The 18,342-nt window shown below is 40.1% G+C and overlaps 1 protein-coding gene across 1 annotated transcript in view; it reads left to right on the forward strand.

The window, feature by feature from the left end:
* Positions 1 to 4,452: 4,452 nt before the first annotated feature.
* Positions 4,453 to 18,342, forward strand: part of Dcp1a (decapping mRNA 1A) — a 49,870-nt gene continuing 35,980 nt past the window's right edge. Inside the window, exons 1-3 of the mRNA XM_090320927.1 lie at positions 4,453 to 4,649; positions 7,368 to 7,408; positions 11,264 to 11,391. Coding sequence (XP_090177053.1) covers positions 4,455 to 4,649; positions 7,368 to 7,408; positions 11,264 to 11,391 — 364 coding nt within the window. The 5' untranslated portion in view covers positions 4,453 to 4,454. The remainder of the gene's footprint in view (positions 4,650 to 7,367; positions 7,409 to 11,263; positions 11,392 to 18,342) is intronic.

The raw sequence follows: 18,342 nt of genomic DNA on the forward strand, positions 1-18,342 counted from the left end.
AACGCAGGTCCCAGAAGACCAAACCAGAATGGAATCACCTGTGCTAAGTGGTTTACACATACTAAACTCTGAAACAGGCCAGTTTTCCAAAAATGAAAAACTACAACCAGTTTTCCTAAGCCAGTATTCCAAGGAGGGCCTCTACATAGACCCTGTAAGGAAAATAACTTCAAAACAATCAATATTCTATTCTTCTTTTGTCAGCCCTTTCATTTATAAGGCAGTCTCTGCTGCTCAGTTCTTCAGAACATTCATTCTATGTTCTCATACTTTGTAACATTTTTATACATTTCCTTAATGTCTGGCTCAGATGCAAACAGATTCTCCTATTATTCTTCTGTATTACAGCAAGTATATTTGATTGCTAGGGCTACATTCTATATATTCCTTCAAAGAAGTATGAAGTATTGCAGGATTCTAGAACCACAATTAAAAGCCAATCCCACGATACAGGGATTACGAATGATTGGAATACATTGTAAACATGTGTGGAAATGTAATAATGCAATAACCCCCATAACTAATGTAAACTAATTTTTAAGCAAATTAGATGGTTAAACTAAATTTGTTAGAATTTTGCCTTCTGACAATATTTGTACAGGAATAGACAGAAAGACCAGATGACTTGGGTGAAAAAACTTGCCAGGAAACTTCATTTAAAAAAAAAAAATGGCAGGGGCTGAAGTTTGGCCTAGTGGTAGAGTGATTGCCTAGCATGCACGAAGACCCAGGTTCCATTCCTCAGTCCCACATACATAGAAAAAAAGCCAGAAGTGGTGCTGTGGCTCAAGTGGCAGAGCTCTGGCCTTGAGAAAGCCCAAGGACAATGCTCATGCCCTGAGCTGAAGCCCAGGACTGGCAAAAAAAAAAAAAATGGCAGTGGAAATACAGTAAATTAGATGAAGCTATGTTTCCCAGACAATGGCAGGGCCTGTGGAGTTTTATACTGGAGAAATGGGAGGTTTATAACTGAGAAGGTTATACAGTTCTACAGTTGGAGTTAAAGAATTACCTGAATTGTATTCCAGTGTTTTTTACCTTAGACAGATCACTCTTCTTTTTTGAAATAGGGTTCGCTGTTTCCCAGGCTCGCCTCAAACTCCTGAGTTAGAGTAGTCCTCCTATCTCAGTTTTTGTCTTCAGAGTTCCTAGAACAACTTGTACACCACTGTACCTGGCTTGGTCCCATAATTGTAAATGGTAACTTTTAATGCTGTACTGAGTTATTGAACACAAGGCCTTGAATTTGCTGGGCCAGTGATCTACCACTTGAGCCATGTTTCCAGATTTTGGTTATTTTCTTTTTTTTTAATGTTTTTTATTCACCAGATAAAAGGTGCATAGCTTCACAAATATGGATACTCTTTCTCATGACATGGTCCCCATTTCCTTCCCATGCTTCCCCCGCTTATCTTGATTTCCCCCTTCCCTCAGATTCTCACTCTATGCTCAGGCTGGCCTGGGTTTTGATCTTTTCTTTTCTTTCCTTCCTTCCTTCTTTCTTTTTTTGCCAGTCCTGGGGCTTGGAACTTAGGGGCTAGGCACTGTCCCTGAGCTTTTTTTGCTCTACCACTTGAGCCATAGTACCACTTCCAGCTTTTTCTGTGTATGTGAGACTAGGGAATTGAACTTAGGGCTTCATGAATGCTAGACAAGCATTCTACCATTAAGCCACATTCCCACAGTCCCTTGATCTTCTTTCTTATGCTCTCTTGTGTCATTTGGGATGACAGGCATGCACTGTTGTGCACTTGTGCTACTGTGCTTTCCCACTCGCTGGAATAACAGGCAAGAACAACAGCTCAGCTCCCAGTTATTAAGATGGTGTCTCTCAAACTTCTTTTTTTATGCCTAGCTGGTCTCAAATCTCAAGACCCCCAATCTCCACCTCCCAAGAAGCTAAGGTTACAAACTTGAGCCACCACACTGGTTTAAATGGAAACTTTTATTTTTGACATATTTTCAAGGTAGAAGAGAAAAAGAGGTGACAGTGATAGGTTTTTTTTGTTTTGTTTCATCTTGTTTTGGTTTTTTTTTTGGCCAGTCCTGGGGCTTGAACTCAGGGCTTCGGCACTGTCCTTGGACACATTTTGCTCAAGACCAGTGCTCTACCACTTGAGCCACAGCACCACTTCTGGCTTTTTCTGTGTATGTGGCACTGAGGAATAGATCCCAGGGCTTCATGCATGCTGAGTACTAGGCTATGCTCCTGGCTTCTAAGTTCTTTGTAAATTATATTTCATATGTATTTGAAGCCAGTTAAGGTGGCACACACTTATTATATCAGCACTTGCAGGCTAAGGACCATGAGTTCAAGACCAGTTGGGCTAGATAAAAAGACTGAATAACTGAAAGTTTTCGATGTAGCATAAGCTTCCTTCCCTTCCTACTAGCATTGTTAGGCTTCAAGGAGTTGGGTTTCAAGAAGGCATTAAGTTCTTGTAGGGCAAATAAGACTCCACCACAGAAGGCCAAGGCTCCCTGGATTCTATCACTAGAATCCCCAACCAGCATAGAATTTTGAACCACTGGCTTCTTCCCACCAAGATGTGAATTAAGCCATCTGTCAAATGGAGATGATCACATCTTCCCTACCTCACCATTGGATAATGAAACAAACTGGAGCCCTTACCTTGCTTCCTTGAAAAATACATGCTCATTCCTGGACCACCAATTCAAGCCTCACCACCTCCTTGAAGCTCCATTTTCCTAACACCTACCAATTTCAGTCTCTTCTAGAGCCAAGATGTCTTCTCCTAAGGCTGAGGCCAGGAGTTTGGCCTAGTGGTAGAGTGCTTGCCTAGCATGCCCAAAGACCCAGGTTTGATTCCTCGGTACCATGTACATACAAAGAAGCTGAAAGTGGTGCTAAGGCTCAAGGGCTAGAGCTCTAGCTCTGAGAAAGTCCAAGAACAATGCTCAGGCCCTGAGCTCAAACCCAGAACTGACACCAAAAATCAAAATAAAAACAACAAAAAAACTCCTAAGAGACCACCAATTTACAATAGTAAATTTAATAAATACTAACAGAAGGGAGAGGGAATATCGTTCTTTGCCTGCTTTTATATATGCTTCATGCCTCAATTTGTAAAGAATTTAAGACTTTTCTTCTCACTGACCAGTGATCCTGGGATGTAAAATTGTAGACAACACAAATACGTCATGTTATTCTGATGAAAATGTGGTTTGTTCTGCTTTTTTGTTCGAAAGGTTTCCATTATGTTAGGCTGTATTTCCAATCCAAGGAAAAAGAATGCTTTTATCTGGAAGGATAAAGCTTTCTCGTCTCTACACCTCGTTTTACTTTTCAACCAGTATCTAGCTCTTTATAATGTTTTAAATGGTTCAAAGAATGAATCATCTGTTTAATATTTTAAATGATGCAAGACAAACCCAAGCCCTCAAGGAGTCTTCCCTACACTGGAAAGACAAGAAAATTAGAGGCCAAAGATTTCCACACCCCTAGAATTGTCCACCTGCGCAAAAGTTGATGTCAGCCCACCTGACCATTTCTATATCTGATTAACGCCTATTTTGTATAGAACCCCAGGTTTCTCTCCTTCGGAATCTTAGCTTCTTTCTAGCACTGGCCTGGTTTGGGTGATCCACAATAAACTCCTTTCTCCTCTCTAAAAAGTTGTGCTGATCTGTGCTGCTCTGCGCTTGCCGTTAAGCTACTTCGGTGATTCTTAAGTTTCCTTTCCAGCCAGGTGCGGGTGGTTCTCGCCTGTAATCCTAGCTAGTCAGGAGGCTGAGCTCCGAGGACTGCAGTTTTGACAGCCAGAATAGGAAAAGTCCGATGAACCACCAGAAAACCGTTAGTGAAGCTATGGCTAAAGTAGCAGGGCAGTAGCCTTGAGGGGGAAAAAAAAAAGGCTCCGACACAGCGCCCAGGCCCTGAGTTCAAGTCCTAGGACCAGCAACTCACTCCCCCGCCTCCCCCCAAAAATATTTTAAGTGAGTTTTCCCTCAGAAATTGCAAAGTCGTTAACAGCGGTGCTACGCCGGAGTCTGAGTCCGGTTTCCCTTTCCCACGCTTTCCTGTGCTTCCTAAAAGGCCCCAAGGACCCCCCCCCCCGCCCCGCGAACTTCCACCGTGGGGCGCGGGCCCTTTCCCACGCGCGCGACCCGAAGCCGGCACCGAGCCGGCGCCCAGCCCGCCCGGAGAAGTTCGGAAGACCGCGTGGACAGCGCGCTCCGCGCCGGGGACTCAAGTTTTAGCTCACGGAGAAGCGGCGCTGGCCTCCGCCGGGCGGCTCCCCAGCTGCAACCAACTAGCCAGCTCCGGCTCCTCACGCTGATTGGCCCCGCGGGGAGCGGAACCCGGCAGATAAAGGCGTGCGCAGGCGGCGGAACCTAAGAACTCCTGCACCGCCACCACTCCCCTTCCGCGTCAGGCTCCGAGGGCGAGCGGAAGTTGACCGTGCGGACGGGACTGGGGGAACTGTGCCGAGATGGAATCTTCCGGTCCGCGGCTCCGCCCCCGTCGAAGGTCCCTGCCTCCGAGATTCAAGATGGAGTCGCCGAGTAGGGCTGGGCAGGAGATGAGTCTGGCGGCCCTGAAACAGCACGACCCCTACATCACCAGCATTGCCGACCTCACCGGTCAGGTCGCTCTGTACACCTTCTCCCCCAAAGCTAACCAATGGGTGAGTGCGGCCTAGTCACTGGGGACGCCTGCTCGGCCGCCGCCACCTCTTAAAGGGACCGTGCAGGCTGCTGGGGGCGGGGGGGGGGGGGCGAGAAACACGGGACGGAGCAGGAAGCCTAGGCGGGGAAGGCGAGGCCAGAGCCCGCCCTGGAGTCCGGCCAGACCCTGAGGGGTGACGGAGGGCGCTGGTTTGGGGGGAGGGTGAGTCGGGGTGAGGGGGGAGGTGAGAAAAGCGTGCGGGAGTGGTCTCGGAGAACAGCAGGTGGAGGGGGAGGATTGGAGCAGGATCAGTCCCTTGGAGTCGAGTCTGGGGACACGGGCGACCCGCCCGCTTTACAGATGCGTGGAAGAAGATGTGACCGGCAGCACCCAGAAGGTGCTCAAAAAATTGGATGTGAGGTTTCAGGATTATTAGATAAGTTACATATACATATTTTACAAAATAAACACCTTTCGTCTCCCCACCCCCACCCCCAACACACACACATTCGTCAATGATAGATCGCTTCCCAGAGGTCTTTTGGATTTGAAGCTTGAAATCCAATTAGTTTAATTCTTGGAAGAGAGGAGGAGAGTGAATCCGCCTTTAATCAAACTACACTATATTCCCAGAGTTTGGAGGAAAATTTCGAGGCATTTAAGGAAAGGCGCTGAGGTTAATTGCATTCACCAGGAGCTGTTGGGGGAAAGTAATGTAACCTTTAAATACTTTCCTCAGATTTAGGTACTTTTAGGTTTCTTTGCACCGGAGGAAGGATCTAAAAGTTTATGTTCCGTTTGCTCACTAACTCTTCTCAGCTTCTCCTTGACGCAGTTTAGTTGTTTGCATAATATTCCCATTTCTTGTAACTAACTTCCTAATTAACTCATTTAGCTATAAACTTTATTTACAATCCCTAAGTGATGGCTGTATTGAATCTATCAGTGATTGGCAGTCACGTTTCATTGAGGAGTGGAATCTTTAAGCATAGATTATAATAATTTTGTGAAATTCATTTGGCATTTGTGAACAGTGAATTCAAATTTAGAATTTTTCTTCATCTTCTTTCCTTTTCTTTGTGGAAAGCCACAAAGAGTAAGATTATAGATAGTTTCATAAATGTAGCTGATTTCAACTTTGCCTGAATTTGAAGTGCTCTGAGTCATTTTTGTTGGCTTACATAAATAGAAATTGCAAGCAAATAAATGGTGAAGGCTTTAGGCCACAACTTAATACCCGTTTCTACTTTTTCACAAAGACTTTCAGCATTTTAAAATTTTAGATTGTAGAGTTCTAAGTGTAAAAACGTGTTCACAAGACTTCATGAACTAGGTTCCCATGCCTATTACCCTAACAGCATAGGGAGGTACAAATAAGATGATAGTCCAAGCCTGCCCAGGAAATAAAAGTGAGACATTATCTCACAAAACAATAGGGCCGGGAGTTTGGCCTAGTGGTAGAGCCCCTAGCATGCCTGAAGACCCTGGTTCTGTTCCTCTATACCACATACATAGAAAAAAACCCAGAAGTGATGCTGTAGTTCAAGTGGTAGGGCTCCAGCCTTAAGCAGGCCCAAGGACAGTACTCAGCCCCTGAGCTCAAGCCCAGGACTGGCATGCAAAACAAAACAGTATCTAGGCAGTCTACACAGGTGAGACCAAAGGAGGATATTCCTAAGGAAGGAACACAAAAGCATCAATGCCTGTGTACCCCTGATCATATAAAATAATGTTTATTTGAAGGAACTCTAGGAAATGGAAACAAGGTTTTTTCTTTATTATTGTTTTTGGTCTTGTTTATATCTCTGGAAGGGTAAGGATAAAGGGTGGGACATAGAAATAGAGGGACAGAGGAAGAACAAATGCAGCAATGGTACTTATTAGACATTATGTTGAAAATGAGCTGTACAACTTTTGGGTGGGGACCAGAGGGAAAAACTGGGAAGAATGTGGAAAGAGGTGACATTGTCCAAAAAGAAATGTGCCTATCGGGTTGGGAATTTGGCCTTGTAGTAGAGTGCTTGCCTACCATGCACGAAGACCTAGGTTCAATTCCTTGGTACCACATACATAGAAAAAAGCCGGAAGTGGTGCTGAGGCTCAAGTGGTAGAGCTCTAGCCTTGAGAAAGTCCAAGGACAGTGCTCAGGCCCTGAGTTCAAGCCCGGGACTGGCACCAAAAAAGAAAAAATATCCAAAATCCTCCAGGTAACTTTGATAAATTTTAACTCAATAAATTTCCATACACAAGGCATTCACTTGAAGAGATCTAGCTAAAACATTTTAGCTTTTAAAATTAAAGCTAGTCTACAATTTTCTCCTTCACTAGTTCAAAAGAAAATACCACAGATGCACACATGTTGGATTGAAAGTTGAATGTGCTTATATATGCATCAGTAGTTTGGAATGGATACATGTGAAACTGATAACAAGAATCTGTGGGAGGGATGACTTGCCTTACCTGTTCGAAACTGATTGATTTGGGCCCAACCAGATGGTTCACATTATCTTGTCTACTCAGAATAGAGACCAGAAAGATTATAATCCTTCTCATCTCTGCAAGTTGGGAATATGGCTCAGATGGTAGAGTACATGCTTAGCAAGCATAAGGTCCTGAGTTTAAGCCATGCTACCTCCAAAGATTAATTTTACAGTTACAAAATGGTCTTAAACATGAACATTTCTCTATCGCAACTACGTGGGATTGGATAATTAATATACTTATTTTTCTGTTCTAGGAGAAAACTGATATAGAAGGGACTCTATTTGTGTACCGAAGGTAAGTTCTTTTTTTAAAAAATTTAAAATTTTTTTGGTGATGAACAACAATGTCCTATGAAGTAGTTCATTTCTGTTGTGTATATGTCTTTGAAACCTTCCTGTTTGTCCTCTCTCATTTTTATCCATCCCTCCGTGTCATACTAAACTAGCTAGGTCTCTTTTTTGATCCTTCCTATGATTCAAAATAAGCAGAACTAGAATATATTTAGGAGCTTAACGAAATGGTTGCAACATAGAAAATATTTTCTAGTAATAAATGATTCTGAATCCTATATTAAAGGGAGTCTATGTCAACAACTCAAAAAAATTGAATCACTCCAAAACTAACCTCCAAAGTAACAACCATCCCATTAAAAAATGGGCCAAAGACTTCTTTGAAGAAGAAGAAACAAAAATGGCCTATAGACACATGAAGAAATGCTCAACATCTCTGGTCATAAAAGAAATGCAAATCAAAACAACTCTAAGATTCCACCTCACTCCGGTTAGAATGGCCAGGATCAGGAAAACGAATGACAACAGATGCTGGAGGGGATGTGGCCAGGAGGGATCACTACTACACTGTTGGTGGGAGTGCAAACTCCTTCAACCACTATGGAAAGCAGTATGGCAGTGCCTCAAAAGGCTAAACATAGAACTCCCCTATGACCCAGCAATTCCACTACTTGGCATTTACCCAACCATCCAGAAACAAGGACATACTAAATCCACTAGCACAACAATGTTCATTGCAGCACTATTCACCATAGCAAAGATATGGAACCAACCTAGATGTCCCTCAGTTGATGAGTGGATCAACAAGTTGTGGTATTTGTACACAATGGAATTCTATGCTGCTGTCAGAAAGAATGACATTGCCCCATTTGTTAGGAAATGGAAAGACTTAGAAAAAATCATATTAAGTGAAGTAAGCCAGACTCAAAGGAACTTAGGCTCAATGGTTTCCCTCATTTGTCATAATCAGTAGATACCTTGGGCTCTACTAGTAGAGATTTGCAATAGAGCAAAATCTTGATACATAAGGCCATATAATGTGAAGCTAATTGAAAGGACCTCCAGGATATTGAAACAAAAGCCATATAATGAATGATTGTTGTCCTTAATGTACTATGTTGTCTCTCATCTCCTTTGCTGTCCCTTGGTTATCTCATATTAGTATAGTATCTCACTTTGTTATCTGATATATTGAATTTATTTGTATTTGGATATTTGAAATTTGATAGGGAAGGGGGGAAAACCAAGACGGGTGGGGGGTGTGGGGGGGGAGGGAAATGGGTACCAAGACATGTGAAAGGGTATCAATGTATGTGAATTAATGCACCTTCTATCTGGCAAATATCATGTAACCCTTTTACTAATTACAATAAAAAAAATTTAAAAAAAATAAAGGGAGTCTATGTGTAAAATATTGCTATAGAGTAGTTAACAGGCCTGTCCCGCTGTTCAGCGATTACGAAGTGAGAGGTTGGCAGGTTGGCAAGTGGGGTTGTGGCTCCAGGGGCAGGGCGGTAGCCTTGAGCTGAAGAGCTCAGGAACAGCACCCAGGAGTTCAAGCCCCATGACCCATTAAAAAACAAAAACAAACTGGGAGGTTATCTTCTACGACTGGTTCTGCCCTTTCCCAATTCTGCCTCCCTCAATGGTAGGGTGACATGTAGTTTGAGAGTACTTTAGAGAGACTGGGTCATTCATAATTGCAATTTTTTTTTTTTTTTTTTTTTTTTGCCAGTCCTGGGCTTGAGCTCAGGGCCTGGGCACTGTCCTTGACTTTCTCAAGGCTAGAGCTCTACCACTTGAGCCTCAGCACCACTTCTGGCTTTTTTCTATGTCTGTGTTACCAAGGAATCAAACCTGGGTCTTCGTTCATGCAAGGCAAGCACTCTACCACTAGGCCAAACTCCAGGTCCCTAGTTGCACATTTTTTTTATGTTCAACTTCTCTGAGAATTTACTACCTTAAGAGTGTGATTGGTTTGTAGCTCTTGTTTTGCTGGACCACTGAGAAGCCCTCAAATCACATGACAGGATATGAGGACCATGGGGTACTTTTTCCTGGACTCTTCTAAGATCTTCTGGCATTAGAAAGTTCCCTTATTTTCCAGAGCTTAGGTGTTGGCAACAGGAGTCATTATTGAGTCCTGAAGTTTTTGTTTTTTAATTAAGTTGTCTTTTCAGACTAACCTTTCTCCATTGATGCCAATTTAAAAGCTTTTGTCATGTTCTTCTAAATTTTGGTATGAAGTTTTGAGATGATGTCTAAACACTCATTTAAAGACTGATCTTTTGAATGCAAGTGCTTAGATATTTATACGTGGAGCTCTTCTTTCTTTGACACTGTTTCCTGTTACACATTTTCCTCCTTTAGAATATACATTCTCAGTCAGCCCTTCATTACTCTTACTATTCTTAGTAGTACCATTGTATTTGCAATATTTGGAAAATAACTGGTTATTTTTAAGATATAGAACAGATCTGCTGATTGTAGAAATGTGAAATTTAGTACAGTGAGTGGCTTGACTTCACATCATGGAGGCTTACATGGCATTGATTCTAATTAAAGGAGAGTCAAGAAACTCTATTTGGGAAATAATGAGAATAGTTTTTATTTCTTAGATAAAGCTTGTACCAAAATGTCAGATAATCTCTTTGCAGGAATCACTAGGCATTTTAAGAATCCTGGGGTTTTGAAAAAGCAGGGGGGAAAAAAAAGGAAATTGATTTCATTAATTCTAGACAGCTCTATACCACATTGAAAGTAAATTAATATATCTCGCAGAACAGGCTTACTGTTTATTTTGGGATATATGTTTTAAAAAGCTAGGAATCCCCATGTACATGGAGCTTACATTCTAGTAAAGGGAGAAAGACAATAAATATAAAAAGAAAATTTTTTTTTACAACCACTTAAAGATAGTTTACATAAATGAACTGAAAAAAGCCAGATGAGGTGGCTCACGCCTGTAACCCTAGCTACATAGAAGGCTAAGATCTGAGGATCATGGTTCAAAGCCAGCCCAGGCACAGAAGTCTGTGAGACTCTTATCTCCAATAAACCACTGGAAAACCCAAAGTGGCACTGTGGCTCAAGGGGTAGGATGGTAGCCTTGAGCTGAAGAGCTCAGAGACAATGCCCAGGCTCAGAGTTCAAGCCCCATGACAGACAGAATAATAATAATAATAAATTTTTTTTAAAAAGACAGGTTAATAGAGAAGAGTTAGAGATATTGAGTCTGGAATTATTTATTCTGAAGGGCCTCTTTGAGAATGTGACGCTTGAACAAATACTTGCAAGAGATGAAACAGCTGTGCATATTTGGGAGCAATAGTCTAGGCAAAAGATTTTAGGTAGAAATATATCTGTAGAGAGATTGACAAGGATCCGGGTTTGACCGAAGCAGGAGAATCAAGGAAGGAAACATAGGAGATGAAGTGGTGGGGTGTGGTAGAATCCACTAGAGTCCTGATAGCACTAATTCCTTAAGGACTTATGAACAGGGAAGGGGTATGATCTGACTTAAGTGGTTTTGTGTGTGTACTGGTCCCAGGACTTGAACTCAGGGACTAAATACTGTTTCTGAACTTCTGTGCTTGCAGCTAGTAGTCTACCACTTGAGCCATAGTGCTCCATTTCTGACTTATTGGTCATTAATTGGAGATAAGTGTCGCTCAGCTTTCTTGCCCAAGTTGGCTTCAAACCATGACTCTCAGCCTCCTGCGTAACTAGGATTACAGGTGTGAGTCATTGGCTGAAAGCAGTTTTATACGATATACTTTTTGTTTTATGAAAATCAAAAAGTAGACAACATTTCTACAGATGGAAAGGTAACTACAGATTTTCTTTTGTTAAATCTAAGGTCAGCTTCACCTCACCATGGTTTTACCATTGTAAATCGACTGAATATGCACAACCTAGTTGAACCAGTGAATAAAGATTTGGAATTTCAGCTCCATGAACCATTTCTTCTGTATAGAAATGCAAGCTGTGAGTATATCTATTTACATTTAATATTGAGTGACTTTAGTTTCTACATATTTTGGAGTTTAAATTACAGTACAAAATATGGCCTATACCGTGTTGTATTATAAATGAGTCTCTTGGTAAGATCAGTGTTGGTTTGTTGTTCAGCCAGTACTAGGGCTTGAACTCAGGGCTTCGTACATTCACTTGGCTTTTTCACTCAAGTGTGGTACTTGAGTCATACCTCTACTTCCAGCTTTTTAAGTGGAGATAAGATTCTCATGTACTTTTCTGCATGGGCTGGTTTTGAACCACTGTCCTCAGATCTCAGACTGGTAGGATTATAGATATGAGCAGTCAGCCCCTGACAAATTATTTTAAGCTTGTTCTATAATTGAACACTTTTTATACAATAACAACCTATTAGTTTAGTTAACAATACTATTAACATTATTTGTTAATGTTATTGTTTCTTGAAAATAAGTTGTACTCCTTTGTCTTATTTTAACACTGAACTTGTGACTGGTCATGTCCCCTGAGTGTAAGGACTTAGTTTGGGAGAAATAAGATAGAAGCAGATACTGATACTTTTTCAACAGAGAAAGTATTGTCCTTGCCCTGAATCGTGGTATTTTTCCATCTTTTTATTTTATTTAACGTCTCCTGGATATCAGTTTTGTACCAAAAGCTATCATGCTTTGATGTTAAAGACACAATAACTAACTTGTGTGAGATAGGGAAATCATTTAGTTAACCAGAATCCGAGATACATGATAGGCCGTAAATTGGAGAGTCAGGATTGTAACCCTTTTTCTGCTTCCTCATCCAGGGTCTTTGCAAATTCTTCATAGTCTCTAATAATGATTGATGAAATCAGCAGAGTTGAGTGTGGCCCTTTTAGCAAAGTACAGTATGGATATTTCTCAGGGAATTACTTCCTGATAAATACCTAAACTACCATACTTTATAGATTCCTATCAGTTATTTCTCATTGTAATTATATGGCTGGCTGGGAGCTGTGGATTGGCATCTGATGCCCAGTATAAAGAGAAGAATCATTCTGTATGTCATCAGCCTGGAAAAAAATACAAAGTTCTAAGTGCTTATCACTTTTACACTATTGTAAAATAAAAGTTTTAGGTTGTACCATCTGTGCTAGAAAGTGTACTTGGCAGCTGAGAATGTAGCTCAAAGGTAAAGCATTTGGCTGGTGTGTAGGAGGCCCTGGATTTTATCCCTAGCACCACTAAGTAAAAAAAGTACATGGGAAGCCCATGCTCATGGGTGCTCATGGCTGTAATCCTAGGTGCTTATGAGGCTGAGATCTGAGGATCAAGGTTCAAAGCCAGCCCAGGCACAAAAGGACCTGAGACTCTTATCTCCAATTAACCTCTAGAAAACAGAAAGTGGGGCTTGGCTCAAGGGTAGGGCAGTAGCTTTGAACTGAAGAGCTCAAGGACAATTCCCACGCCCAGGGATAAGGCGGTAGGTAGCCTTGAGCTGTAGAGCTCAGGGACAGTATCCAGGCCAAGTTCAAGCCCCATGACCCACAAAAAAAAAAAAAATACGTTGGGTCATAATATTTCAGTGTGGGTATTGAAGGTATAGATAATTGAGGACATAGTCATTTTGTTTTACATTGACTGTAAGGTTATCAGAATTGGTTATGGTAGCAGAGTGATTATGCTTACCTAAGAATATGTTGGACATATGTTGCTGCTAACTTCAAAAGTAAGAGTTAACTGTATTTGGGTTTCACTAAACTGGGAGGAATGAGATTGGGTCTGGGGATATCTTCAGTATAAAATATACAAAGTCAACCTTGACTGAAAAGTATAGCAAAGTCTTTTAGAAAGCTGACAGCCCCATATTTTTCAACATTTGTTTTTAAACATCTAAGTGAGACAAGATCTATCTCTTGATATTTTAGTAAACTATTTCTCAGAAAAAGTACTTCTCAGATTTTAAAAGGCACTAGAATTACTTTTTAAATACCGGTGTGTTTAAATAGATTTATTTTAAAATAGCATTAATGATAAACGTGGTTAATTCATGTGGCTGTTTTCTTTGGGATAAACATTCCATTAATGGGGAAATTCTACAAAGTAAAGCAGATCTTTTTTTTTTTTTCTTTTTCTTTCTTTTTGAGTGAATAGGCTCACTGTAATCCTTGCTTCTCAGGAGACTGAGATCTAAGGACTGTAGTTCAATCCAACCTAGGCAAGGAAGTCTGTGAGACTCTGTCTCCATTTAATCACAGTGTGGGAGTAGAGGTAGTGCTCAAGTAGAAGAGTGTTAGCCTTGAGCACAAATGCTCAGGGACAGAGCCCAGACCCTGATTTCAAGCCCCAGAACTGGCACAAGTAGGCAAATTCTGCTTTTTGCTATCTGGAAACTCAATATGTATTATTCCTAATAGTAGGGAAAATGATTGAGAAACTCATGAATCTAATTACCATTTAGCATAAGGCTAAATTGCATTTCATTAATAAAGTGATCCATGAAATTGAAAGTGTGAATTACAACTAAACTGTAATCCAGAAACTAAACAGAATTTCAGTTATTTGGAAATATATGTTAAAGTCATGTACAGAACACATTAAAGCAGTCACCCTAAATACCAAATTTATTCTGCGTAAACATAGCTAGCTATACTGTATTCTGAGATTAAAATTGTCAGTATCATATAATTATAGCCCCATTTTAATAGTGTGGCGTCTTAAGTCATCAGTATTATTTCTTTTATCATTAACAAGCATATACTTGAGAAAAAAGTAAACTAATGCATTTTAGAATGATTTTCAACAAGATACAGGAAAAAAAAAGGTTTCTTGGCTTGAACAAAATAGTCACTTTACCAAGTTAATTCCATTGGGGAAAGTATTTAAAGAAAAAGCTATGTTAGGAAGAAGTGCCAAGACAGTGTTCAGTTGGAAATACTAAAGCATCTCAAGTGTGTTAAGTTTGGTCTAGAAGTAGAAAATAGTTTTATCAGGTGAGTAAACTGTTGAGTTGTTTAGGGATTTGTTCTGTAAGTAAAAAAATTAGTGTCTGATTGTGCATTTATGTAATTATACCTGATTCTATAGCTATTCTTTTGTTGCTGTCCTGTGAGAAATACCATCAAGATACCTGACCCATTTAACTAAAATTAGGCACTCTTATCTACCTTCTTTCATTCAAATCAAGTTTTAAATTAGCGTAATGAACATTGAACTACAATTTTTTTCAGTTCTATAAATATTTTACTTTTTTTTAAGATTTTCTTATATACATGCCACCCACACCCACATATGCCACTCCCAAGAGAAACGTTAAATCTTGGAATAACCAGGCCTTAGATTTGGTAATTCTCCTGAATCTTTCAGAAACAGAATTATTTCAGTTATGCGCAGCGCCTTTTAGCAGTCATGAACTGGACTTCAGTGATAAGTGGCATGTTGTACATTCTGTAGTTTTTGAGCAATGGTGATATTCTTAACAACTTATTTCTGTCCCTCAACTCATAATAGATTGAGAAAACAAGACATTCTATTGTTTAGAAACTGCTCAAGAGACATAAATGAAATATAGAATAAATGAAAGAGAAATACATAGTTATAAATAAAGGAGATAAGTAAAATATGTAGAATTCAAATCTAGTAATTTGGTATTCAAAGCCAATGTTCTTTATACTGCTGAAGCAATAGAATTGCTTAATTCCTGAGTCCATATTCTAGAAAAATGCTGTCCATTAGAACTCTGCATTGGTTGTGAGTTATTTAATCCCTTAGAATGTATATAGCTATATGCACTATTGCTTAAGAGTCTAAAGCATGAATCTGTACACTAATGTATATTTGATTCTTCCATGCCTGAATCAAACAGCTACTTAGGAAACTTGAACAACATTTAAATCCTTTTTTTTTTTTTTTTTTTGGCTTGTACTGGGGCTTGAACTCAAGGCCTGATCACTGTCCTTGAGCTTTCTCAAGGCTAGCACACTACCACTTTAAGCCTCAGCACCACTTCTGGCTTTTTCTGTGTATGTGGTATTGAGGAATTGAACCCAGGGCTTCATGCATTCTAGGCAAGCACTCTAATAAATACTAGGCTACATTCCTGGCCTATCGTTTATATCTCCTAGTCATTCCTTTTTGAAATATTGACATGATTTTTAGGTACAAAAGCTATAGAATATAACCTTAAGGTGGCTTTTCTCTAGTGATACTTTTATGACATTGAATTTAGTTTACATATAATTCTATGGCTTTCTCATTTTACTATCTATGATGTTGGATAAAATTACTTAAATTGATTATCTGACCTGCTTATCTTAAAGGGGCAGTATGAATATAAGGTAGTTTGTCAGCCACTTGAAAATATGAACTAGGGCCAAGAGTTTGGCTTAGTGGTAGAGTGCTTGCCTAGCATGCACAAAGACCTGGATTCCATTCCTTGGTACCACATACATAGAAAAAAAGCTGAAAGTGGTGCTGAGGCTCAAGTGGTAGAGCTCTAGCCTTGAAAAAGTCCAAGGCCCTGAGCTCAAGCCCAGGACTGGCCCAAAAAAAAAAATTTATATATATATATATATATATATATATATATATAGAGAGAGAGAGAGAGAGAGAGAGAGAGAGAGAGAGAGAGTGTGGGGGGGGTAGGGAACTATATTAGACTGTCTCCATCCTAAAATCAAGCTAAATGATCTTACTAGTGAAGCAGTTGTAGGAACTTGAGTATTATCAGGATTCTCTTCTAAACTATGCCTGTAATATGCTTCTTCTGCCCCTTCTGTATAGAGCCATACGTACATTTGATAATTCTGCTATTCTGTCTCTTTCCCAACACTTCATATACACTGGGCTAGCACTCCTAGCACTGATACTACTTGGTATTCAAACCTAACATCTCACATATGCTAGACACTCTACCACTAATAACACTTGGTTTTAAAACCTAACATCTCACTACTAAGCTATACCCCTAGGTCTCTTTGTTTCTCTTTTCAAATATTATTTTCAACTGTTTTAGGAGTCATCATTAGACAGCCTGGACTTTGAAACAAAATAAAAATGTGAACTCTTAATCTGTTTTTGATGGTGCACACCTGTAACCCTAGCTACTTACGAGCTGGATACAGAAGGACAAGAGATTTTTGGTTTGAGATAGAGGGCTATCTGTTTTTGTTATTGCCAGTCCTGAGGCTTGAGTCAGGACCTGGGCACTTTATCAGAGCTTCTTTCACTCAAGGATAGTGTTCTACCACTTGAGCCACAGCTCCATTACCAGAATTTTTGGTAATTTATTGGAGATAAGAGTCTCATGGATTTTTCTACCCCAGCTGGCTTCAAACTGCGATCCTCAGATCTCAACTTCCAGAGTAACTAGGACCACAGGCATCATGAGCCACTGGTGCCAGGCTTGGATAGTTTTAAGCCCAGCCCAGGCAAAGCTACTGAGACCTTGGTTTAAAAAAAAAGAATGCATACATACAAAGAAGACTGAAGGTATGGCTCAAGCATTTGCTTAGCATGCATGAGTCTCTGGCTTCAATCTTTTTGTTTTGGGGGGGATGCTAGGAATCCAACCCAAGCCCTCTTGCATGCCATGCAAGCACTGTATCATTGAGTCTGCCCAAAAGTTTTTTTTATTTTCTTAAATCCTCAATGATAGTAGTCCTAATTAATGTATCCTATTGATACAAAGGGGTTTATTTCTTTGGGGTTTTTCCAGGAAGGGATGTTTGTCTGCTAGATTTGCTATATAACATACATATTATGAACAGTCTGTCTTCTGTCTTTGCTTGCAAGTATACTGTCTTAATAACTGCTTGAATTATAAAACTATTCCTTAGAGACTTTAAACTAGGAGTTCTGTGACATACACATCTAAGACAGTATTCAGTTCTTATAAAACACATCTGGATAGAAAATCTTGCCCTCATAGACATTTAAATTTGCTTCATAAAATACTAAATGAAAAGTATAGCCAAAAAAGAAGTAAGGGACATTTCCATGGGCCACAGGCCACAACAAAGTAAAATTAAAAACTATAGCAGGAGGTATGTGACTGATCATGGCCATTAGCTATTATGAAGTGTTTGGAGGTAGGTGTTTCCCTTAATTAAGCATGCTGTTAGTAGTGTTTGATGTTACTCAAGGAGTAGAGATGGGGAAGACTGTGGTTTGAAACCAGCCCAGGGTAAAAGTTAGAAAAATCCTATCTCAACCCACAAGCCTCTTGAAATCCCAGCTACATGGAAGACATAGACAAGAGGATCACATTCTGAGGCCTAAAGGAAAAAAAAAAAAATGGGCTAAAGGCATGACTCAAGTGGTAGAGTATAAGAGCCTGAGTTCAAACCTCACTACCACCAGGGAAGAAAAGTACATAATGGCATGAGGATATCGTACTTCATAAAGTAGAAAGTTAGCACTGAAATGCATTCATTAGTGTATGTCAGATATGATTAGAAAAGACACCTGTTTGCCAACCTGGAGTGGTGGTAATGAAGTTTGTCCATCTCAGCTAATCTGAGTTATAAGTTAAAAGAAATGTGTCTTCCTTAAAAATTATAACCATATAAATTTGTGGTGTAAGTTATTACCACTTATTTAGTATCATTTTTACTCAAGCCAAGATGCCAACATAAAAATAATGATTAGCAGATAAGTACTCTAGGATACCTGGCAGACACAAATACAAAGCTCTCTGACAATGTCCTTCAATCAACTTGCCCAAGAATCCACAGATAAGCTTCCACAGTGACTTCATGGTCCCGAGTCGCTCAGTATCCCAGGAAGTGAGTGAGAGGTAGGGTATAACACAGAGCAGGATTATGTAGCCCTTTTGAAAGACTTTAGTTGGTAGCATAATCAGCTGGAAAGGGTGAAGAGTATCTGGCCCACAAGCCATATAAGGCCCTAAAACTCATATGGCACATGACAGGAAACACATGCCATATTGATCATTCTGTATAGCTCACAAGCA

The sequence above is a fragment of the Megascapheus bottae genome, chromosome 2 (genome assembly GCF_031878675.1).
Source record: "Megascapheus bottae isolate mThoBot1 chromosome 2, mThoBot2.hap1, whole genome shotgun sequence".
Classification (NCBI taxonomy): Eukaryota; Metazoa; Chordata; class Mammalia; order Rodentia; family Geomyidae; genus Megascapheus; species Megascapheus bottae.